Source organism: Marmota marmota, unplaced genomic scaffold (assembly GCF_001458135.2).
Source record: "Marmota marmota marmota unplaced genomic scaffold, marMar, whole genome shotgun sequence".
Taxonomy (NCBI): Eukaryota; Metazoa; Chordata; class Mammalia; order Rodentia; family Sciuridae; genus Marmota; species Marmota marmota.
The window spans coordinates 8,233,485-8,258,241 of record NW_026000130.1 but is presented as its reverse complement, the minus strand read 5'-3'; the positions used below and the strand labels follow the sequence as shown (position 1 = coordinate 8,258,241).

Sequence of the window (24,757 nt, the reverse complement as noted above, 5' to 3'; positions counted from 1 at the left end):
ATCACATGGTTTTCCTTGATCCTTAGGTGCCTGAAGGCTGGCTTGACAGTGGATCCAGTGATTGTGGAGGCCTTCTTAGCCAGCCTCTCTAACCGGCTCTACATCTCTCAGGAGAGTGACAAGTATGTTCCCATTGCTAGGGGCAGCAGTTCTCTATGGTTTTGGAGGGGGCACCTAGCATTGTACATGTCTGTGCCTCTTTTCTGGTCACAGTGTAGGCATGTATTGGGTTTGTCACAGGTTTAAGGTGAAATCTATCTCAGAATGTTCATCCTGCACAACTGTGCTAGTAGAGAAAAATCATTGTCCTCCAGCCTACTGTCTGGGGCTTTGTCTTTCTGCTGATAGTTAAAGATTAGCAGGTGGTCATTTTCAGATGAATGCTTCATTGAGACTGTAGTGAAATCAAGGTCTGGATCATAGCCTCTGCGTTTTATTTCATTACTGCGTACCAGAGAACTGTTCATCGGGTGCTTCTGTTCTTTCCTTCTGTAGGGATGCTCACTTGATTCCTGACCACACCATCCGAGCCTTGGGACATATTGCAGTGGCCCTAAGGGATACCCCGAAGGTCATGGAGCCAATTCTGCAAATTCTGCAACAGAAATTCTGCCAGCCCCCCTCACCCCTTGACGTACTCATCATTGATCAGCTGGGCTGCTTGGTTATCACTGGAAATGTGAGGAAGGCCCCTAAGTGAGGCCAGAGCCATAAAACCTGCTAACCATGTGCAAACTTTGTTAATCTCCTTTGACTGTATAAAATGTAAAATTACAGAGTAAGTTTACCTTGCACCTGAACTAAATACTTAACAAGTATTTCAACACCACATAGTGAGTATAATATAGTGGTTCCATGAGTGTTGGAGAAAAAGAGATTTAAATTAATTTCTTATCAACGTAAATGACATAAAATAGGATTTGAATTGAAGAACTTTCCTTTTAGCTTTTAGTTTGAGGTTTGCTTAAAGTTTTAGAAATGAATGCCCTTGAAGGTATTTTATGGTCCTCAAGATTCAAGAGCTTTCCCCCAGGTGATGACAAGAGGGGCCTTCTCCCATGTTCTGGGAAGGGCCTCATGAAGGAATCATGACATGGTAACAGTGCTTCTTGCTCTCTTCCAGCAATACATTTATCAGGAAGTATGGAATCTCTTCCAGCAGATCAGTGTAAAGGCCAGCTCAGTTGTATATTCAGCCACCAAAGATTACAAGGACCATGGCTACAGGTAATGCTTTTGCACCTTGCTATTGCTTTGGATCCTGACAGTATTTAACTCCCTTTGAAAATGTGAGTTTGGTGATTTGTCCTTTAAATAAAACTTTTTTTTTTTTTTCTTAAAAAAAGCACTACTTGCTACAAATAAGTGCACAAGGGAGGAAATGAAAAGCCACACATACACCTACCACGTGGAGTTGATCACTGGACATCTCAGTGCATGATGGTCCTAGCCCTTCCTTCTCTTCCCTTCTTAATAGGCCAAACTGCACACCCTGGTGACCTGCCCTTTTTTTTTTTTTTTTTTTTGAGCAATATATCAGCTGTGCCATAAATGCTCCTCTGCATGTCACCTTTTAATAACTGCCTAGCATCCCATTGTATACTGGTACTGAGATTTGCCTAACCAACATTTAGCTTGAATGTTAGGTAGTTTTTCAATTTTTCTGCCAGTAAATGCTACACTGAATTACCAATAGCTGTATATCAGAGCATCATTAATGTTTTCCTTAGGTTCTATTCAGAGAAGTAGGATTTGGAAGGGTCTAAGGGAATAGGCATTTTAAGTCCTTGAAATTTTTATTTTGTTTGAAATGCAACCAGTTTTCCCTGGAAGACCAAGATGCTTCCTTGTCTTTTCCTTGCCTTTGCCTGAGAATGCCTTGAGGAAGGGACATGTCTCTCCAAGAGTTTGTCAGATCAACAGAAGAGAGGGAAAGGGAAGAAAGGAAGTCAGACAAGAACAGGAGGTTGGCAGAGGGAAGAAGAGAATTTCTATTGATGTCTTCTTGTCAGCCACTGTGCTTCTCTCTTCCAGACCATTAAATCCAGACCTCAGAGTTTCTCTCCAAGTCAGTTTAATGGGCAGTAGTGTAGCTTCACGACCTTAGAAGGAGCTCAACCATTTTGTTCCTCAGTTTTCTCTCCTGCCAAAGAGACCCTCTCTCTAGTTGTATCAGTAAATGAGATTGTGTGTGAAAGCTCTCCATCATTGTGAGCTTTTGGCATTGTTACACAGTTGACCCTCCAAATGTGCAGATTCAGCATCTGCAGTCCTGGGGATTGAATGCTTTACCACTGAACTACACCCCCAACTCTTTTTATTTTATTTTGAAACAGGGTTGTGCTAAGTTGTCCAAGCAGGCCTCAAACTTGTGGTCCTCCTGCCTTAGCCTCCCAATTACCTGCGATTGTAGGAATGTGCCACCATTTCTGGCATAGAGTGATTTTCATTGCTAATAAAAATGATTTATCCTCTTTCTCACCAGTGGAAGCATTTGCTGACCTTTGTTTTGCTCTTGACCTATCAGGTATATACCTAACTAATTGGGAAAGGAATACCTTTTATCATTGCTACTATTTGTTCTATGATTTCTGGAGATTAGACAGTGTGCTCAGTGCTTCACATGGTGTTTAACGCCTCTAATCCTACTTTTTAAAAAATATTTAATTTTTAATTATAGGTGGACACAATACCTTTATTCTATTTTTATGTGGTGCTGAGGATTGAACCCAGTGCCTCATACATGCTAGGCAAGTGCTCTACCTCTGAGCCACAACCCCAGTCCCTAATCCTACTTTTGCTCAGGAAGAAACTAAGGCTCAAAGACAAGTGATACACTCAGGTACGCAACATGGAAGTGGCAGTCTGGCTGCCTCCAGGGTCACAGAAACGTAGCAGGCCTCACTGATTTTTGGCATATGGCTAAGGGGGCAATGTCAGCTTGACATTCAGTATTTGTGTGGCGCTGGCCACCATCCTGAGGCAGGTGATCCCAGGACACTTGAGCACTTCCTGCGCATTTGATATGGGCTAATATTAACATCAGCTCTGGGGTAGGGGGCATTCTGGGGAGATGCTGATCATCAAGTAAATATTTTATGGGTAGTAAATGTTGAATTAAGACTGTTGGTGATTTGAGGGGGAAAAGCAGGGCTCAAGCAGGAAGTGCCTGAAAAGTATGTATTTCCATATTTAGCTGTGCAGTAGGCCGTGGACATTCAGAGGAAAGTGTTCTGAGCCCTTTTAGCGTTTCTAATATGCAGATTGCTGAAACTTAGTCCCTTAGAATCCCTCAGTGCACCTCAGGAGAAGACTGCAATCATTTCTACAGCAGTTCACTTTCTTTTGGGGGCTCTTTGTCACAAAGATGGCATGTTCATCACCTGTTGAGAGTTCTTTGGTTCACAGGAGCATCATAAGACAGGCTAGATTTACCCAGTGTCACCTTGCTTCACCCTTACAGCGAGTACCGTACCCTGGACATAGTCAAGGGCCTAGTGGTGGCTATTATTTTGCTCCTTTCCCCTCAGGCACTGCTCCCTGGCGGTGATTAATGCCCTGGCCAACATCGCAGCCAACATCCAGGAGGAGCACCTTGTGGATGAGCTACTCATGAACCTACTGGAATTGTTTGTACAGCTGGGGCTGGAGGGAAAGAGAGCCAGTGAGAGGGCAAGTGAGAAGGGGCCTGCCCTGAAGGTAGGAAGGAGGAGGCAACCACTTGTCTTCCCCACCAGTGCCTCTGTCCTGCTGACCAGGACTGAGTCTTGAGGCATTGTCTTGATTAAAACATGATACCCTCTTTGTTAAGTACTTTAATACATCTGGAGAATGCAAGAAACAAGGAGGTGGGGTTCAATCTCAAGGATGCTGATAGGGGTCGGGGCGAAGATGACTGACTTATCAGATTTCATCTGGTTTATGGCAGTCACTCCCCCAACCCACATGACAGCAGCCTAGCATGGCCTCCCTCCTAGATGCCTCTCCCTTTTCTCATCTGTCTAAAGCTGGGGGTGAGGGAGAGGACTGTGACTGCACCTATGAAGACTTTAAGGGCCAATCAATGGAGGATAATGACAGCATGAGAAGGGCCAGGTTTGACCTAATCTCAGGCCATCCAAGGAATCAGTTCTTCTAGGACAGACAAAATGTGTTTTTTTAAAAAAAAATGTGTTAAATTCCTAAGTAGACAGATTAGGGGGTGGTAAAGGCAGGAAAGGCCTCTTACCCCATCATCTCCCCATTGACACATTGTGGCCACCAGGCCCTCTACTGTATTTCCATTTTCATCCTCCTTTGTTGTTTCCCTTGTTTCTGTTACCCAGTAAAATGTGCCAGATTCTATTCTAGCACAGGTCAGCCCAGTGTTTCTGTAAAGGGCTAGATTTAAATATTTTAAGCTTTACAAGCCTTAAATGGTTTCTGTTACAAAGGACATTTTAGACTGGGAAGGTCAGAAATAAGGAGGTAACATCTGAGTTGACAATTGCAAGAAAAAGCCCTACATTGATAGTCAGCCAGGATGGAGTAGCTAGTACAAAAAGAGATCTTAAGACCTGGGCCAGACTTGCTCTGCGGGACCCCTTGCCAGTGATTTGGTGACTGATTGATCAAATCTCCCAGGTAGTGCACAACTGAGATGAGTCCAATGCACAGGAGACAAAGCATCTCTTGCATCCAGCAGAACCCCAGGCATTGGGATGCAGGGGAGTACTGGTGATGGAGGGAGTACTAAGTATTGAGAAGGCAGAAGATATAATGTGTCACAGACCTTCTTTCCCCCAGGATTTGGGCCTCAGTGTCCCCAAAGAACACCTAAGACCCATGGTTGCTCCCATCTGCCTCTTTTCTCAAGACTCTTGATTTTTAGTACTTCATTCAATACTGTAGATTGCACCATGAGAGCCAATGCAGGGATCCCCTTTGCTAATCACTGAGCTGGATACAAAGCTTTGAATTCTGGTCTTTGAAGAGTAGTTCTTGCTTGCTAGCCAAGTGGTGAATAAGTATTTATTGAGTAGCTGTTGAGCTTTTCCCTCTGAGATATGAACTCTGGAATAAGGGCTGCCTGGAGGAGAAGTAGTGAATAGTGCTAGCAAATATATCACCCTGTTGATTTCTTCCTTGATGTTTTATGCATATGTGTATTACCTGAAATTGAATCTTAGCATGCTCTTAAACCTGACTTCTTTTACTTCTTTTATGTGCTACTGGGGATTCAACCCAGGGCTTCATGCATGGTAGGCAAGCACTCTACCACTGAGCCACATCTCCAGCTCATGATTTTGTGTGTGTGTGTGTGTGTGTGTGTGTGTGTGTTAAACCCAGGAGTATTCTGCCTCTGACTTACATCCACAATCCTTATTTTTTTATTTTGAGACTAAATCTAAATTGTCCAGGCTGGCTTCAAATCTTGTGAATCCTCCTGCCTCAGCCTCCCAAGTGGTAGGGATCACTGGTCTAATTGCAGATAATGTTTACAACTATTTGATGACAACCAAGTAGTAGGGATTACAGGCAAGCACCACTGTGCCTGGCTTAGATGAGCATCTCTATGCCTCTCTTTGTGTACACATCTCTGATCATTTCTTCTTTTTTTTTAGTATTTATTTTTTAGTTGCAGTTGGTCACAATACCTTTATTTATTTATTTATTTTTATGTGGTGCTGAGGAGCGAACCCAGGGCCTCGCTCATGCTAGGCGAGCACTCTTCCACTGAGCCACAACCCCAGCCCTCTGATCATTTTTTTTTAGATTAGGGAATTCAGGTTTATATGACATGGTGTCTTGTTTTTTAAAATAAGTGCATACTCATTGGTGACATTAGTTCTGTTCTTTCTAGGCTTCTAGCAGCGCGGGGAACTTGGGAGTACTCATTCCTGTAATAGCTGTGGTGAGTATTCATTAATCTAATGGTTTAAAACTCCAGGTACTGCACTCATGCACAGTATGTTTCTTAGAAAAATGCTGTTTTGAGACCCAAGTGTTTTAAGCTAGTGTTTCAGCCACCAGTAGCTCTCCTTGACTGCCCCATAGGTATCACTCTTTCTCTGTGTCCTGTCCAAATCTCCTCTGCCAGCTGACCTGGGAACTTGCCTCAGTTTCCCTCTTGCATGACTCTCAGGTCCTAGGTCTGACTCTGTTCTCAACCTCTATTATGACCTGCATTAATGCCTCTGACCAATGTTGGCTCAGCCTTTGTTTCCTCAGCTCTTTTCTGTGAGATGAGGCCTGGAGTCCTCTTGTTGGTACTCAGCCTGTGAAGCTGTAGCCCCAAGTCTCTTCTGGAAGCCATTGTTGGCACACTGGCCACAAGCCCTGCCTCTTATCACAGCGTACCAGGGTAGAGAGCTCATTTCCATCTTAATTTTATTTTAGTCTGTTTCTGCTTCTTCAAGATGACCTTTGTAGAACTTGTTTTTACTGTTCTTAGTGTTTCCCAATGGCTGGAAGCACATGGGTTTTAGGATCATAACGGCTGGGATTGGACTCCTGGTCTGGCATATAGGACTCTGTAGGAACTCCTGGGCTTCTTCCCAGGGTCAGTGTAGGCATAACCATTATCAGTGACAGTTCAGAATATACATACTTAAATGCCCACTCACCTGACCTTTTACATGAATAGAATTAGTATTGTATTTTTAACAAAAAGTTAATGGTTATATTATGGGGGAGGAAACAAATATTTGATTTTATTGCTCAACAAAGAGCATAGGGACCATGGGTTCATTGCATTTACTTTGTGGTTACCCCTTGAACCTTCTGGTGGAAACTGATTTCCAAAGGGTTTTTTGTTGTTGTTATTTTTATGTTTTGCATTTTTTATTCTTTAAGAGAAAGGTATACTTTTTTTTTGACCTTTGGTGACACTGTCTCAAATTTCTTTGCTGAGTAGAAGGGCCAGTGGATGTAAGCAGGAAGGCTGGATTTTGGCTTTAATGCAGCTGTTTACTTCTCAGGGTCCTTGGGAACCTGGAGTCACTGGTAGGTTGGGTCATATGAACTTTGGGGCTACTTCTTGTTTATATTTAGTGATTTTTGTTTTCAAATTTTGTGAAATAGTATTCCTTCAGAAATATCATTAATTAAATTTCTTTTATTGTTATATAGCCCATTGATAAGCATTTTGAAAGTTATCTAATCCTTAGACACCTCATCATTCCACTGTGATAAAGCAGTGGTTTAATAAGATGTATCCCTTGCTCAAAAAATAGTCCTGTTTATGAATTAGTATTTTCTGGGTTGTGGAACCTTTTGAAAGCTGTACACTCTCTATTGAAATGCATATATTTAGGCTGGAGATGTAACCTAGTGGTAGACCACTTGCCTAGTGAGTATAAGGCCCTGGGTTCAATCTCTAGCAACACACATACACACACACACACACAAATTCTCAAGGTTCTGCATTTTACCTCAGGGAGTTAAATGGGAATATCCAGGGCCTCCAGTTAGGAATCCCTAGGTGAGATACTCTGTTAGATTAAGATTAAAAAAAAAAAAAAAAAAAAAATCCTCCCCTGGCTCTTGCTAAACACCTATCACTGACCTATACCTTTTCCAGACTTTGATGTAGATGTTAGAGTCAGGTTTCAAACTCAGGCAGCCTGACTCAAATCCTGTACTCTGACTTAATATTCTACTTGAAAAATGAGTGGGCTGGTTTCTGTAAGAGGGAATCCAAATGGATATAAGTGAACAAAAAAACCATAGAGACTGGAGCATTCTGACCTGTGCAGGACATGCTGTAGCTGAGATATTGCAGGGTAATTGAAAGTGAGACCATTGCTGTTCTGAGAAGGGGATAGATATGGCAAAAGACAGAGGCATAGACAGGGGCTAAAGACAGAGGGGTTTGTGTGTTTGTTTTGAGATGGGTTCTCAGTGTGTTGCCCAGGCTGGCCTCAAACTCCAGGGCTCAAGCAATCCTCCCCCCTCAACCTCCCAGATAACTGGCAACTACAGGCACACACCACCATGCCCAGCTTTTTAAGACAGAATTTTTGAAGTAACTATCTTTAGAAATGGGAGAAGTAGTAACTCCACATCATGTACAACAAAAGAATTAGAAGTTATACTCCATGTATGTATGATATGTCAAAATATATTCTACTATCATGTAAAACTAAAAAGAACAAATCTTTTAAAAAAGTGCTGGGGATATGGTTCAGTGGTTGAGAGCCTCTGGGTTCAATCCCTGGTATCCTCCAGAAAGAAGGAAAGAAAGAGAGAGAGAGAGAGAGAGAGAGAGAGAGAAAGGAAGGAAGGAAGGAAGGGAGGGAGGGAGGAAGGGGAACCAGCAACAAGATGAAAAATATAGGATAAATACCAGAAAAGAACAATGTTAAAGTACATTGGAGAAAGAATGGAATAATTGGGTCATTAGCTATGTTAGGCTTCATCAAGAGGCCGAGAGGTTATGATGGGAAGTTTTGGTCTCAACCCTGATCTGTCCTTTTCTCTGTAGCATGCTGAAGCAAGGACTGGTGTAGGAAATTATAAAGTGAACAAGTGAGGAAGGTTAGCAAAGAAAAGTAGGCTTCCGGTCCCAGATATCTGGGTTTAGATCTAAGTCTGAGGCAAATCACTTCCCTTCTCTGAGCTTGAATTGTTTCCTCTGCTATAAAAAGGAGGTGATTCCAGTGCACACCTCCTAGAGTTGATTTGAGTTCTCAGCAAGACCACCCATGCAATGGCAATGCCTGCTTTCCCTTTCTGTTGTCATTCCCCTTCCGCTGCTCCCATTACTGGCATTGGCCTCATCTGATCTTTTGTGACAAGACTCCTTAGGTAATCTTGCCCGCAAACCAGCCTGTTCTTGAACCCCATTCGCACTAGATACTGCAGCTACATTGTGGGCAGGTTTCAGAACCCTTCAGTCCTCATCTTCCTCTCTTGAAAAGAGAGGATGAATGGTAAAATTTCTCCTTCCAGGCTATGAGTGCTGCTCTTGTGACAGTGATGGTCCCCCTAATTGAAGGCTTAACATAACTTTTGCATTCTGAGCAACTTTTTTGGATTTCAGGCACTCTGTCCAGGTAGTGAGGGATCCAGAAATACATTCCTTGGCTGTTGCCTGCTTTATCAAACTATATCCACTACAAAATCATGTCTGAAGGATGAAAGCTAAAACATAGACCCCACTTAAAGACAGTGGAAAGACTGGGGATGACTTAGAGCATTGTTTCAGGGATTCCATGCAGACCTCATTCTTTTTTTTTTGGTGAGGTTTTGTTTGGTTGGTTGGTTGGTTGGTTGGTTGGTTTTGGTACAGGGGATTGAAGCCAGGGGTGCTGAAGCACTGAATCACATCCCCAACCCTTTTTATTTATTTATTTATTTTTTTGAAATAAGGTCTCATTCAGTTGCTAAAGCTTATCTTAAACTTATAATCTTCCTGCCTCAGCCTCCCAAGTTGCTGGGATTACAGGCATATGCCATCATGCCCAGTAGGATGTGGCTCTTTTGAATTCAGCCTTTGTTAAAGAAAATCGAATTAGAGACACAGTAAATGTGGCTATCTTTATTTATCTCTAGGGTAGAAGACATGGCCTTGTGTACACACACTGTCCTCTGAGTAGTAGTGAGATGACAGTAGGACATTTACATGGATTTGGAAGATTAGGCCTTGAGAGAATTAAGACCCAATGCTCAGGGAACCCTTTGTATGTCTCAGGTTATTTCTCTCCTGGGCATTGGGAATGATAATAATTAGGCACCCTCTTTGGGGTGAAAAATTAGTCATGTAACTCATCTCTGTGTTTTGATATGGGGGTCCCTGGTTGAGAAAGGCTTTAAGTAATAGGGCCAGATGTGCAAGATGGGGCTTTCAGGAAAGAAGGTGCTGAGTACACATTATAGGTTTGCTATGAGGAGGCAGGAAGAAGGTGAGGGAGTCTGTTTTCAAGACTCTTTAGGAACAGCTGACACACCAGTTGGTTATACTAGCTCCTGTTGACTTATGGCATTGTTTAATATGCAAAATTGATCCCAACCAGCTTCTCAGTTGTTAGTAAATTTCTTCTTCCATAGAGCCTTGATTCTGTTTGGTAACCGTGGAAGTCTTGGTACCAAAACATCTCTGTCCTCATTGATAGAATGGAAATAGAATTGGTACAGGGGATTGAATCCAGGGGTGCTGAAGCACTGGATTGTGCCCCCAGAACATGTCAGGTGCCCAGGTTGCCATCTTTAAGACCTGGCAGGGTTTGCCACTCTCCCCATGAAGAGAAGACAGCTGGTGCGATGTTCGTAGACCAGAAACAGAAAGGGTCTGTCAACAGTGAAACGAACTTGAGTGGACAATGGCATGAACCCAACGGTGGTCACAGCCGCAGCCTGGGTGCCCTCTTCATTTACTGTGATGGTACCTTGGTGTCTGAACTGTTTCAAATTGGAAAGAAAAATTGTCAGATTCTATAGGTTGGTACATAGATGATAGAACATCTAATAGAGTCTAATTTCCTTTAGAAAAATGTCCAAAGACTACACAAAAATCACAAATCACAACTGGCAAAAATCACAGTTGTTCAAAATTACCCTTGAAAATTTCTTTCATCATCTGTCAGTTGCAGTTAATTGTGCTTAGAGGCCATGTTATAATCACAAGTACTTACCTGTATACTCTAGAACCACATTCATTCTAAGTTGCAACCACAGTCTGAGAAGCTTTGGGAACCAAGACAGCTGCTGCAGACCCCCATATCCTCCTAAAAGTCTGGAGTGCACATGCACTAGGTGGGCAGGGGCTAGATCGGCCACAACATTTGGCCTGTTATTCACTTTCTTTTGCTAAGTGTCTGTTTGTTGGATTGTAAAGTTAAATGTGTGTATAGTACATTTTCTGGGTGTTTAATGGGTCTTTCACAGTTCAATTGAGCATAGCTATTTCACAGATTGGAGCACACATCTCTCCTTGCTTGGGTATCACAATAATAGGACTCATTCCAAGGCTGTTCCTGTGACCACTCTGCCTAGTGAGCATCTGGCAAATGCACTACCCTCCCTGGCTGCAGAACTGAATACTTGTGTGCCACAGCCAGACCCAGAAGAGCTTCAGCAGCCCTGACTTGGGAAATGAGACTGAGTGGAGGAGGGCTGGGAAGGGACAGATGGAGATGGGAGTTAGGCTGTGACTGACCCTTAGACCAGTGCAGACAAAGGAACAGTTACCAGGTCAATGGTGATCCTTTGGTCTGAGATTCCTGACATGTTGCCATTTTTGTCAAACAGCTCTGTGATTCCCATTGACTTCAGGGCCTCCACCAGATTGTAGTTCTTCTCCAGCTTGAATTTAGGCAGAAGCACTTCTCGAGTTCTAGTCAAAGAATAGGAAGAGGCACAGTTTTATTGAATCACAAATTACAAAAGAATAATGTTTTTCCTGATGAGTGTGCACACCCTACCATGTATTGCATTCACTGCAAAATTAACATAGCACTTATTCAAATTTATAACCTGGCACTGTCAGTTGAGGATTTTGGAACAACCACCTACTGTAATTCCAACTACAGTCAGCCCTTTGTATCCATGGGTTCTATCAACCACAGATTAAAAATATTAGGGGGAAAAGTTCATCTGTTCTGAACATGTATAAACTTCTTGTTCTCATCATTATTCCCTAAATACTTTAGTACAACAACTATTTACATAGCATTTACATTATACCAGGTATTATAAATAAGTAGAGATTATTTAAAATATAGCAGAGGATTGCATAGATTTTATACAAATATAGATCATTTCATATAAGGGGCTTGATTGATATCCTTTACCAGGGGATAGTTTCTGAGAACGGGAGGATGGAAGGGTGTGCTGAGAATGGTGATCTGGTGGATGGTATGTGGGTGGACTAAGAATAGAACTTGCAGGTTGGTTTGGCTTCCTTGGGTTCAGGGTGTAAGTCAGGGCAGGGAGATTAGGAAGGAAGTGGGTACAGAAGGGACATTTTTAAGGAAAAATCCACAAGGCTTGATGACTGATAGGCCACCTGGGGAAATTTCCTCTCTAAGAACATACTTCTTATTTTGTTGCATTTCTCTGTATTCTTCTTCTATAAGGAGCTCTAAACCAGATTTACTTATTCATATTGGCCTAAGTAGCATCCAATAAAACAGAAATGTGACTGACCTCTCCATTCTTTCTGCCATGATCCAATAATAGTCTCTGTAAATATTTAAAATCTGCAGTTTTAACTATTGAGCAATGAATAATAATAGAGGAAAATCATGAATCACAAACTTGCAATGAGTTTAGAGAACCTTAGAATTTGCTGGGTGGAAAAAGGGAAAGCTAATCTTTGTTGAATTCCTCCTAGGTTCCAGGCATTGGGGTATATCACTTATTCTGTTTATTTCTCATCTTGACCCCCATAAGTAAAGGAATTACCACCATTTTCAGGTTGATGGAACTGGACTTAAATTCACAAAGCAAAAATGTAGCAGAGCTGGGATACTTATTTCCAAACTGATTCTAAGCTACCTGCCTCTGCCTTCTGAAATTGACCTTGTAAGCAGATGTGTTGCTCCTAAGTGCTCTCTGATTGTCTCATTGAGCAAGAAATTTGGACTGAATTAGAGTAGCCTGTTTGGCATTCTGGGTAGTTATGCATAATTCTCCCTTTTTAAAAAAATGACCAGAGTTTCAGTAGTCCTGGGCACCCCCAGCCTTTGGAAGAAACACCTAGAAGTACCTGTTTGTCATGCTTTTTTGCCATCTCTCTACCACCTGGGGTGTCAGCTGTCCTTCAAGGGTCTTCATCCCTGATAGCTTGTGCGGGACCACAATTAGCATGCTGATGCCTCCTACATATTCCAACTGGAGAACATCACAGTCAAGTTCCTGGTCATTTGCCGCAAGGAAGTTCCCCTTAGTCTGCATCATGGGAACCTTGACCACCTCTCGCTCATTCAGCCGGAAGTTGTGGTTGTGTGTCATTTCCACTGGGAATTTATTCACCCAGGATCCTTAAAATCAAAAGAAGCAGGCAGCTATTAGGATGCTCCTTTAGAACAATGGTCTCCTACCCTTAATGATGGGTCCAAATTCCTAGGCGGGCTTTGCAGGGCCCATCTCCAGAGTTTCTGATTTTCAGGTCTGGTTTGAGCTGAGAATTTGCATTTCCAGCAGGAAAGGTTAGATAGACTGGAATGGATTGTGGGTTAGATTCCAACACTAAATAGTTGTTTGACCCTGGCAATACACCTAAACTTGTCTGGGCCTCTTGAGTTCTTCATTTGTAAAATGAGTATCTTAGAGCTCCTTTTTGCTCTCTATTGGTGGCTCTCATCCCTCATACTATGATTTAGCAGCATTTGGCAGGACATGTGGGTGATGTGGTGTTGCCCTCAGGATCTTCATTATAGATTATGTTTTTTTGCACTACTGGGAATTGAACCCAGGAGTGCTCTACCTCTGAGCTACATTCCCAGCCCTTTTTATTTTTATTTTATTTTTTATTTTGAGACAGGGTCTCACTACATTGCCCAAACTGGCCTCAAACCTTTGATCTTTCTGCCTCAACTGTGACACCACACCCAGCTTCACTACAGATTTGGATGCAATACTATGTATACAGGAATAAGTCTGTTCTGTTATTAGCTCTAAGATGCTAATAATAGCTGTAAGATAACTAATAATAATTGGGGACAAGTTGATGACTGGTGATATGCCACCAATTAATCTAAGCACCTTTCCTGTATTATCTCATTTTCTGCTCCCAGTAACTATATGAGATGGGTGCTTTTATTATTATTATTCCCTTTTTATGGATGAGGAAACAGAGCCACAACAAAAATTTTCAGCTGGTAGGTTGACAGCGCGGATGAGGTAAGCAGGCAGGGTCTTTGTAGATCTAAACATCAGACAGCTTCTGCCTGAGCATAGCTATACTAGATGACTTCTAAGACTGCCTTACCCAGTACTCAACCACAGCACTATAGACATCTGGGCCCAATAACTCTCTGGTGTGGAGAGTGTTCTGTGCATTGTAGGACATTTAGCAGCATCTGTGACCTCCATGAAATATCAGCAGTGCTTCCCCCACCTCCTCAGGTTGTGATAATCACAGTATTTCCAGGCATCTGTCTTGGATCCCACAGGGAATCACTGCTCTTTCCAGCTTTGATAGGAAGAAGCACATGAGAAGCTTTACTAAAGTAAACAAACATTTGCAATTAAAATCAAATTATAACAGAGATTTGAGAGCTAGAAATTGAAATTGTACTTCTAGAGTTTCCTCTCCTTTGAGAAGCATCCATGAAAGATTGATTGATACTAGCATTTGATCTTTTCCAATTCCCAGTATTGGATTAAGTTAATGTATCAGTGTTATCAGGACATTCAGCATATGTTTGCCACTTTAACACTTTGGTTTGATATGGATTACTCTGTTCAGGAGACAAACTGACAACTTCTAGTCATTTCTCTACCCCCATGCTGACAGAAATGGCCACCTGTCCCTGAACTCAGGCCAGGGCTAATGCAGACGTTTCAAGTGATCTGGAGGCTTCCAACAAACTGATGAGACTGAGGGCTTTGCTGCTGCTAAATGTTTTTCACTGACCTGTTCTAAAGTCATTTCATAGGTTAATTGCTTAAATAAATGTCACTAGCCATGTTATACTATTATTATAATCTATAGTTTGACTCACTCTAGTTCATTGCCATTTGCCCCACGCTATGCTAAGTGTTGCATCATAGTCTCTTTGGTTCTCCCCACAGCCCTGTCAGAGTAGGTGTTATCACCTTTGTGATAAAGATGAGGAAACCAAGTCAGAGATGTTGAATGACTTGCCCAAGGTCACACAAATGAGAAGTGGTGAAGCCAGGGATTAGATTTCTATTTGCCAATTAAAAAACTTATAACCAGAGCTGGGGTGTAGCTCAGTGGTAAGGCATTTACCTAGCACATATGAGGCACTGGGTTCCATCCTCAATGAAAGAAAGAAAAGAAAAGAAAAGAAAGAAAGAAAGAACTTAAAGCCAGTGATGAAAAGAATATGTGTATATTTATCATATTTGTGTGTGTGTGTGTGTGTGTTGCTATCTTTGAGTCTGCTGCAAGCCTGTTAGACACTTAGCCTTTGATTCCAACTGGCATTGTACCTGGCTCAGGGTGGAAGCCCAGGGGTCAAATCTTAGCACTCTAGAACATCCTGAATTCTTGGCCTCCTCAATCCTACTTCACAGCCCACCTGGCAGGATGCCTGCCTTGTAGAGCTGCTGGGGGACCTTAGCCTGGGCACAGAGAAGGATATATCCCTTTCTGTGGGGTATGCCATCAGGTTGGAAGGGGACTCTGGCCTCACCTCCACCAAGCAAAAGCCAGGAGAAAGCCTCTGTCCTTTGCATTCCTGGGCTGCTGTACAACTGCTGGGGCTAACAGGATTGTTGGCCTCCCAATAACTATGTCCTCATTGGTGTCTGGTAGTAAAGTGGAGAGATATAGTCATTCTGGTCAAGTTCCAGTAAAAGGTATGGATTTTACAAATACATATTCCTTTATTTCTAGGATTCGAAGGCGTGTGTGTGTGTCTGAGAGAGAGAGAGAGAGAGAGAGAGAGAGAGAGAAGTGTGTGTGTTAGAGGGTAGTAACCTCCTTAAAAAGTGCCCTTATGCCTGGTCCAGAACCATTGCTTAAGAAATAGTAGTTTATTTCTCCACCCCTACTTGCCCTTTAGTACAAAAGTATCTTGAAACAATTTTAGTTGTTATATCAGTTACTCTAGCTGAACAGTTCTGAGACACAAATCTTTAGCCTTATCTCCATATTTCTGCTTACTAATAATTGGGATTGGAAATGAAGAAACTGAAATCCAGGTTGGACAAATGCTAATTTTTCTTTTCATTGTGTCTTCTAATTTAACAAATCTCTAGAGATGGACCCTCTGGGTCCAATGTTACTCTGACACTTACTAGCCATGTGCCCTTAATAGGGACCCCAATAATCATTATGACCTCACTTGTGGTGAAGATCCAGTGAGCATAAAGCATAGAGTTAGGGCTCAGTAGCTGTCACATCATCATGATCTTCCTTGTCCCTGTATCTGAGTCAACCCTGTAGACACAGATCTGTTTTCTTGGGTAATTCATAGCTAGAATATAGCTCTTGACATTCAGTCTAGAAAGTACATTGTAATTCATAGCTAGAATATAGCTCTTGACATTCAGTCTAGAAAGTACATTCTCAAAGTTTGCTTTGAGAACCATAAGCTACTTCTTACCTTTGAAGTATATGCAGTTAAGAATCATCATCTGAATAGTAGGGTCTATATTCGCTAGAGCTTCCTTTATGAGACCCTTGGTGAGCTTCAGAATGTGGTCGTTAGTTTTAGAAATGAAGGCAGGATCTGAGAAGTCAGCCACCTGAGCCTCAGCAAAGTAGTACTCTCTCACTTTAGTTTTGAAGTCATCTAGGATGGGAAACTGCTCTTGAATATAAAGGTCGTTGACTGACCTAAGTGTGTACCCAAAGTTCCTCCTGAAGAGGCGATGAGTCAGCTTACGGAAGAGATTATGAATAGTTGTGATCTCATACTTGTTGCTAGCATTAACAAAGTCTTTAAAATGCAAAATCGAGTGCACTTGTTCATGCGTCTTTCCCTTCAGGCCTAAGGAAATCATCCCCATTGCAGTAGAAATACCAACAGGTGCTATAAATATATTATCAAAAGTGTTGGTCAGGTCCTTCAGTGATCTGTAAAGGTTGAAGGCGAACTTTGCATTAAGGATATTAAGACGCTGGATCCGGCTCTTGCCTTGGAAAAGCTGCAGGATGTTCCCAGGACTTGATTCTATTGGGGAAACCGCATCAATGATGTCAATGTAGTCATCATCTTCACCAAATAATTTCTCCAGGTCCAGATAATCGTCGTCTTCCTCCCCCTCTGGAATCCAGTCATTGGTGACCGTGTTTTCTTTGTGAAAGTCAGCAGGCAAAAGGGGCATGCTCAGGTTTTTATTATTAAGCTGATCTGTGAAATCTTTGCTTCCACCACACACAGATGTTATGATGAGGAAAATGAAAAGAGGGTGGAAGGGGTGTTTCATTTTGGCAGAGCTAAAGCTGTGAGGGAAAACAAGGTGACATGTTGAAAAGTGGCCTGGCTGGCCCACACCCTATTGCAGTTCAAATAGTAGATTACCTGCAGCTTTGGCCCAGGAGAGGCTCTCCCTTAAAAGCACAAATTCTGGGGCTGGGATTATGGCTCAGTGGTAGAGCACTTGCATAGCACATGTGAGGCCCTGGGTTTGATCCTCAGCACCACATATGAATAAATAAAGGTATTTTGTCTAACTACAACCAAAAATAAATAAATAAATATTTTTTTTAAAAAAAAGCACGAGTTCTTAAGCTGTTGAGGATTCTGAACTTTAACAGAATCTGATGAAAATAAACATACACCTAACACTTTATGTGCTTTATAAATCTTCCATGAGATTCATGCCCCTGGGTGAAAATCCCTTCTCTAAAGGTTTGCAAAACTAACATTCTAGAATCCTGGGGTTCAGAAGAGCCAGGAAGAAGTTTCTTTTTCATTCATTCATCAAACATTGTCTTCTGTCTCCAAAAAGCATATTAGGTAATAGAGGCATGAAGGTCTTCCTACTAAGAGCCTCATGAGCCAGACTCATGGGATAGATGTGTAGTGATTTGAGCATTCTTAATATTCAAAGCAAAGCATGTGAGGGCAGGTAAAGGAATGTGGCTATACTTCATATAGTAGTACTAGGGGTGCCCAGACAGAGAATTGGGGAGAAGCTTCATTAAAAGGTGAGACTTGAGTGGGCCCCTGGGAAAGGAGGGGAATTTCTAGCAGAGGGATTCAGTCCTATCTGTGCAACCCAAATACTCCACCTTGGGATAGTGCTGTTATGGGAAAATGTGTTGGGCCAGGCTTTCTGAAAACTTCTAATGATATTTGAAATTTGTGCAGTCATTTGGGGTTAATTTTTATAAGATCTGGAACTTGTCTGTAATGCCAGGACTCCCTTAGGGCCTAGTAAGAATGTGGTTGGTGGCCTGGCAGCCCCAGAAACTATTAATAAGGTCATGTAACCTGCTACAAGTATATTTTGCTATCAGGAAAAGCTAAATCTTTTCTACTGCTTGTAATCTCAGCAGGCAAAGTCTATGTGAGGGCAATGTAGGACATCCCTAAAGGCCTAAGGGATACTCCCTTTATTTTGTTTAAGTATATAAGGTAAGTGTTTAACATATGTCTGTGGTTAGCTTATCTTTATCTGTTCATCCCCTTCCTTATTCCAAGGTCTTAGCTTGTGAAATTTATTTTGGCTCCCAAGTGGCTTTGTCTTGCTCTTTCTTACTTCCCAGATATTAACTGTATACTGGGTAGATGATGAGCAATTATTTGATGCTTCCTTGTTTCACCAGATAGTGGCCATAGTATTTGTAATACTGATCTAGGCAGGTTGTACATAATCCCAACTTTTTCTATTCTCTCCAGAAAGAATAATTGTGTTTTGTTAAGTTTGTTTAGTGCCTATTCCTATTTCCTGTTAGAATATCTACTGCCAATCTAAGCCATGTAAGAGTTACTGTCTCCTGTTAAATATCTGAACTTGTTAGGCCTGAGATTGTTAGGGGCTAACTGTTCAGAAACCCTATTTGAATGCTCACAGTTTTGTTGATATTGATAATGGCAAGGACAAATGATGGAGCCGTGTTGGATGCCAGGCGCATATAAGGTATTTTGTATAACTTAACTGCACCCTTCCATTTTATATATATTGAGCCTTTTTTTGCTGTTGCTAATAAAGGCAGTGATTTGGGTTGGGGGTAGAGTCCTTGCCTAGAATGCTTAAGTCCAGGTTTGATCCCCAGCACTGCAATGAATGAATGAATGGCTAAATTGGAACCAAGTTGGCTGAGCCCCCTACCCAGACATGTCAAGTTCTCTGCTGCCTTGTTTGCCCTGAAATGCCAGGACACTCCCAAATTGGCTGGGGAATAGTTTCTACCAGTGCTCCAACTTTGGTCCTCTCCCTGCCGTACTGTTTAAAATAAATAAATAGTAAACTCCAGTATTGTTTTAATAATAACTGAGAGACTTTGGGGTTGCACATTTTGGAGAGGAAAGTCACATAGTTTCTAAATTTGAAAATGTCTTTCCTCTTAGTACCTTGCTAAGCCTACAGGGGCCTCATATTGTCTGCATGGATGAAGCAATTTCTAGAAAGGATTTTTAATGTGTGTTACTGAAAATAGAATGGGGCTCAGTTTGCAAATAGAATCAGACATGTGTATTAATGGCAATAAACTTTATAAAGTTAGAGGAAAAGAAAATGGGTAACTTTAGTGGAAGTCTCCTCACTTGACTGCACTTATAAAGTGTTCTTTTCAGGTAAAAAATTAAGGTTAAAGAAAAAACAGAAAGCAACTTGTATTAATAAGAGTTCTGGAAAATGAATCTGAGGCCAGACAGGGAGGCAGACTGAAGACATTCATGTTCTATTTTTCTTTTTCTGTTTTAAATTTATTATACTGGAATTGAACCCAGGGTACATTTATGTTTTTATCCTGATATTCAGAGTATATATTTGGATGCCTCTTATACCCTGTTCCTACATTATATGATTAAAACCAAAAATAGTTTTCATTTTCCCTGAGAAAGGGGAAGATATCTCTGATATTTTTTATGGGTTGAAAATTTAAGGATCTAAAAATTAAACCTTCCCACCATTTCATTATTTAGTATAATAAAAACTATATAAGAAATTTAAAAATTATTATTAGGTTATGTTTAAGTCCAGATTACTATCTTTGAAGAGAAGCAATATTTTTTAAACATTTTTTAGTTGTAGATGGACCCAATACCTTTATTTTAATTATTTTTATGTGGTGCTTAGGATTGAACCCAGTGCCTCACACGTGCTAGGCAAGCACTCTACCACTGAGTTACAACCCCCAGCCCAAGAAGCAATATTTTTTTTAAGATAAATTTTCAGATATTTATTTTTCTGAGGATTTAATATGGCACTTTCTCATTAGTTACAGCCATCAGAGCAGAACACCTGAAAATTGTTGTCCCTCTCAACTTGGCTTTCCGTGCAGCTCATTATCTTCAGGTTCAAACAGAGCAAATGGAATGGGAGAAAAATAGCTGCCTGTAGCATGGAAAATTTTATTTTGAAATAACTTCAAACTACTGAAAATGTGTAAAAATAAAGTAGCAGAGCATTTCCTATATCCCCTTTTTTCAGATTGACCAGATTTTTACATTTTAGGACATTTGCTTTATACTCTGTCTCCATGTTTATGTGTATGTACATATGTATATATACACACACACATACAGACACACATGTGCACACTGTTTTATTTTTTGAACCATTTAAGATTAGGTCTCTTCTATCATGTCCCTTTAACCTTTAATACTAGTATTTTAAGGGGAAATGTGTAAGACAAGGATATTCTCATATGTAAACATAGGATAGTTATCCAATTTGAATTTAACATAGATATAATACTTTTATTTCTTCCATAGTTCCTATTCCAATTTTGTCAATTGTCCCAGTATTGATAAATAGGATTAATTATATAATGGACAGATTAAAATTTTTAAATACTTTCCCACTTCTTAGCGTGGAAAGCTTCTGCATTTTCGCATTGATAAAGAATGAATTGCTCATCTCTAAACACCAAAAATTAGAATTTACAATCAAAAGAAATATTAGAAACCGAACTTACCTCTGTCCTTCTGAGAAGCGGCTCTACAGAGATGAAATCAGCCAGGGTCACCAGTGGAGTTTCAATGTGAACTTTGGTGCTGGGTTGTTTTTGCATATTTTCCAAAGTAAATATGTCCCAATTCAAACACACTCAACTAGCTTTGTCAGCACAAACCACCAAGCTGTGTCTTTGATCACTGCTTAGTGACTGGCAACTCCTAGGCTCCAGTTTGTCACTGAAGTTTTGAATGTGACTGTCATTGTCACACACAGCCTTGTTGTAGGAGCAGCCTTCACTGAAGCTAGCACATAATCTAAGGCACTCTTCAGACTTCTGGAGGCTAGGCTGCACTTCCAGAGTAGCTATAATACTCCCCCCAAAATAGAAGTCACATGTGTGCCCTCCTATTTTGTCTTCCCCTTCTGAGATGATCATCTTCTTATCTAGCCCTGACCACCAAGGCAGATTTGGCTAGTTTGGCTATGAGGTGGGTGTCCTTATCCTTCTGTGTACTTATTCTTCACTGAGAAGTGGAGCCAAAAAATAAGATTAGTGGCTTATTAAAAATAAGGATACCATGGCATAGGACTTTCTTCAGTCGAGGGTCACTGTTCATTGCTAGAATCGAAGCCCAGCTCTTGTAGGACAGTTAAGGATATCACTGAGTTGTGTTTCCCAAACCCAAGTCCACTTAGATATTCATGGGGGTCTGTGGAACTATAATTTATTTTAACTTGTGTTTTTAATTTTATGATCTAAAAATTTATCAGAATATTCTGTATTATCTAGAAAACCAGCTTATCACAAAGCATTGCTTCCTGATTTGGGTACTTGTGAGTGTATTTGGGTAATCAACTAGTCTGATTCTCAGACAAAAGAATGTACAGGTATTTGAGGGGCTGTGGGTGTGTCTCTGTCACTGCTTGAGAGATGCTAAAATATAAGGGCCATTGTGTTCAGGATATGGAAAGTGTGGTTGAGTTTGGGTCTAGTGTAGCATTCTAACTGTAGCCAAATCTCTTCCCCAGAGCCTTTATCTGCCCTACTCAGTCGAAAGCTCCAGCATGGACACCATTGTGCTGCTCTGAGAGGCCCTTCCATGTGTCCAGACTCCTCCTGGGGCTCAGCCTCACAAACTCTTGCTCCCTTTTCTTCTTACTTTCACACATGCTAAGCCTGGCCCCCAGCAGAACCTTGGCAGCCACAGTTCTTTCTTCTTGGAGCATCTTGCCTGCAGAATGGCACATGGCTGCTGTTCTGCCACTCTTCACAAATGAGGGTGGTAATTATACCTAATATGGGAAGAGGTTATAAAAATTGAGATAAATAATGTCAGGAGGGCTGGGGTTGTAGCTCAGTGGTAGAACACTTGCCTAGCATGTGTGAGGCACTGGGTTCTATTCTCAGCACCACATAAAAATAAATAAAATAAAGGGCCATCCACAACTAAAAAAAATATTTTAAAAAATGTGAGGAAGGGCTGGTGCTGGGGTTGTGGCTCAGTGGTAGAACACTTGCCTAGCATGTGTAAGGCCCTGGGTTCAATCCTCAGCACCACATAAGGATAAATAAATAAAGGTATTGTGTCCATTTGCAACTAAAAAGTATTTAAAAAGAAAAAAAGAAGAATGTGAGGACAAGCAGAAGGGTGCCCACCATACAGTAGATGCTCAGTAAATGGTTGCCTTTTTCATTTCACAGAACCTGTATGTATTCACAGAAAAGGTTGGAGAGGTGACTTGGTTTTCACTTTGTGCTCTGTATACTACTTTGCTGGAATTTCTATTCTATTAGTATGTATTACTTTTTTCTTTTTTCTGATGGTGCTGGAAATGAACTCATAGCCTTACTCATACAAGGCAAGTGCTTTACCACTGAGCCACACACAATATCCCTGCCTCTTTTATTTATTTTAGTTGTGGGGTGCTGGAGATTTAACCCAGGGGCAGTTTACCACCTTTTTTATATTTTATTTTGAGGCAGGGCTTCACTAAGTTGCTTAGACCCTCACAAAACTGCTGAGGCTAGCTTTGAATTTTCGATTCTCCTGTCTCAGCCTCCCAAGCCACTGGGATTACAGGCATGTGCCACCTTGCCCAGCTATTCTTTTTAAGTATTAATGAGTGATATTTCCTGCATATTAGCTTTCTGGTCATGTAACCCACTTTTGAAAACACTGGATTTCAACCCTTCTTAACACCTTGACGTTTTTAAATCTGTTTCCCATTTAGAGGTAACAGATGTGTGTGGTTTCAGCCTCTACCATAAAGTGGTACCATCTGTCACACATACTTCGTTGTTTTTGTCCTGCTTCAAGGTTTGCCTCATGGTCAGATATTTTTTCCAAATTCTTTTTTTTAACTGGGGTTTGAAACAGTGGCCCTTAACCACTGACCTACATCCCCAGCCCTTCTCTTTTCTTTCTTTCTTTCTTTTTTTTTTTTAATTTTGAGACAGTCTTACTAAGTTGCTGAGACTGGTATTAAACTTGTGATCCTCTTGCCTTAGCCTGCCAAGTTGGGATTACAGGTGTACATCATTACACCTGACTTTTCCAACATTTTTTTAATTTTTATTTTTTTAGTTGTAGATGGACACAATATCTTTATTTTTATTTATTTATTTTTATGTGGTGCTGAGGATCGAACCCGGGCCTCACGCATGCCAGGCGAGCGCGCTACCACTTGAGCCACATCCCCAGCCCATCCTTTCTGTCTCTTGAAGCACAGGAATACTTCTCTGCACAGAGTCCTAACCAGCAACACCTACATCATGTCTTAATCTCTAGACATGTCAAAGCACTGCTAGAGCCTTTTCTGAAACTAGCTCAGTCTTTCCTTCCTGGGAACTAGAACAGTCTTAGCTGAGATGATAACTGAGGGGCCTGGAGGAGTCAGAGGACAGGGAGAACCCACAGGGCTGAAGCCCTTCTTTCTCTTACCTGTGTCAAAATTATGTTGAACTTGCCAACATCTTAAAGCCTCTGTTCCCATTAGGAGTGAAGCATTCCGGAAGCGTAATATTTTCTATTACCACCAAAGGCAAGTTCTCTTTATAAGACATTGGAAACTCTTAGTCACATAGACCTGGAAGTCCACTGTCTGAAAATCCCCTTGTGCCTCCACCATCTCTTAGGACCTCATCTTAGGTGGGCTTCTCACTGCAAAAACATTCACTTATTCTTGCAGTCACCCTTATTGGCCACTGGCTGAACTAGAAGTACCTTGTCAAAATGTCCTTTTGTGGCCAGTGTCCTGTGCAGCCCTGGGCTTCCTGTGATGACTCTTCCATTTTCTCTGTCCTCCCCAGCAGCCCCCCTCAATGTTCCCTACCACCTTAATACCTTCCCAAAGTTCTCCCTGCACTGCCAGGTCTTTGCCAACTCTCCCCAAATACACAGTACCCTGGTAGCTTTCAAGGAGAGGCCAGTCCTCCCACACAGGTTGCTAGAACCCTAGACAAAAACCTGTATACTCCCTGTGATTGTAAAAGGAACATATTTATGACAGAAGTCTACAAAATACAGGCAGTGTAGCTGGACATGGTGGCCCACACCTGTAATCCCAGCACTGAGGCACGTGGATTACAAGTTCAAAGCCTGTCTCAGCACCTTAATGAGACCTCAGAAACTTAGCAAGACCTGTTTCAAAATAAAAAGCCTGGGGATAATACTTGGTGGTAAAGCACCCCTGAGTTCAATCCCTAGTACCTAGATAAATAATTAAATGGGGATGTAGCTCAGCCAGAGCATCCCTGGGTTCAAGCCTCAGTATCACACCAAAAGAAAAGAAAGAAAAAGGAACACAGATAATGTTAAAGGAAAATAGAAATTCTTGGTAACTCAGTCACCATCTGTATTAATATGTGGCTGGATTTCGCCCCTTTGTTCTATGCATATATATTTACATGTATATTTTTAATTATATATCAATTATATATTTTGCAACTTTTCATTTGACATTGTGTTTTCTACCTATGTCACCAAATGACATTTTTTTGGAAGTATCAAGGATTGAACTCAGGGCTTTGGACATCCTAGGCCAGTACTGTGCCTCTGAGTTACATCCA

At 41.4% G+C, this 24,757-nt stretch overlaps 2 protein-coding genes across 4 annotated transcripts in view; one reads left to right on the top strand and one right to left on the bottom strand.

Annotated features, from left to right (window-relative positions):
- Pi4ka (phosphatidylinositol 4-kinase alpha) overlaps positions 1-24,757 on the top strand; it is a 129,803-nt gene that overhangs the window by 50,764 nt on the left and 54,282 nt on the right. For all 3 annotated transcript variants that reach the window (XR_007341271.1, XM_015500356.2, XM_015500355.2), the window contains exons 15-19: positions 27-122; positions 496-679; positions 1,124-1,227; positions 3,531-3,699; positions 5,843-5,893. Coding sequence is in view for 2 of the 3 variants with exons in the window: in XM_015500356.2 (XP_015355842.1) it covers positions 27-122; positions 496-679; positions 1,124-1,227; positions 3,531-3,699; positions 5,843-5,893 (604 nt within the window). In the remaining variant the exon portion in view is untranslated. The remainder of the gene's footprint in view (positions 1-26; positions 123-495; positions 680-1,123; positions 1,228-3,530; positions 3,700-5,842; positions 5,894-24,757) is intronic.
- Positions 9,952-20,821, bottom strand: Serpind1 (serpin family D member 1). Its single transcript, XM_015500357.2, has 5 exons — positions 20,708-20,821; positions 16,221-17,062; positions 12,689-12,962; positions 11,170-11,314; positions 9,952-10,380 (listed from the first exon to the last, which is right to left on the bottom strand). The coding sequence occupies exons 2-5, from the start codon at positions 17,044-17,046 to the stop codon at positions 10,189-10,191; spliced, it is 1,437 nt and encodes a 478-aa protein (XP_015355843.1). The 5' UTR covers positions 17,047-17,062; positions 20,708-20,821; the 3' UTR covers positions 9,952-10,188.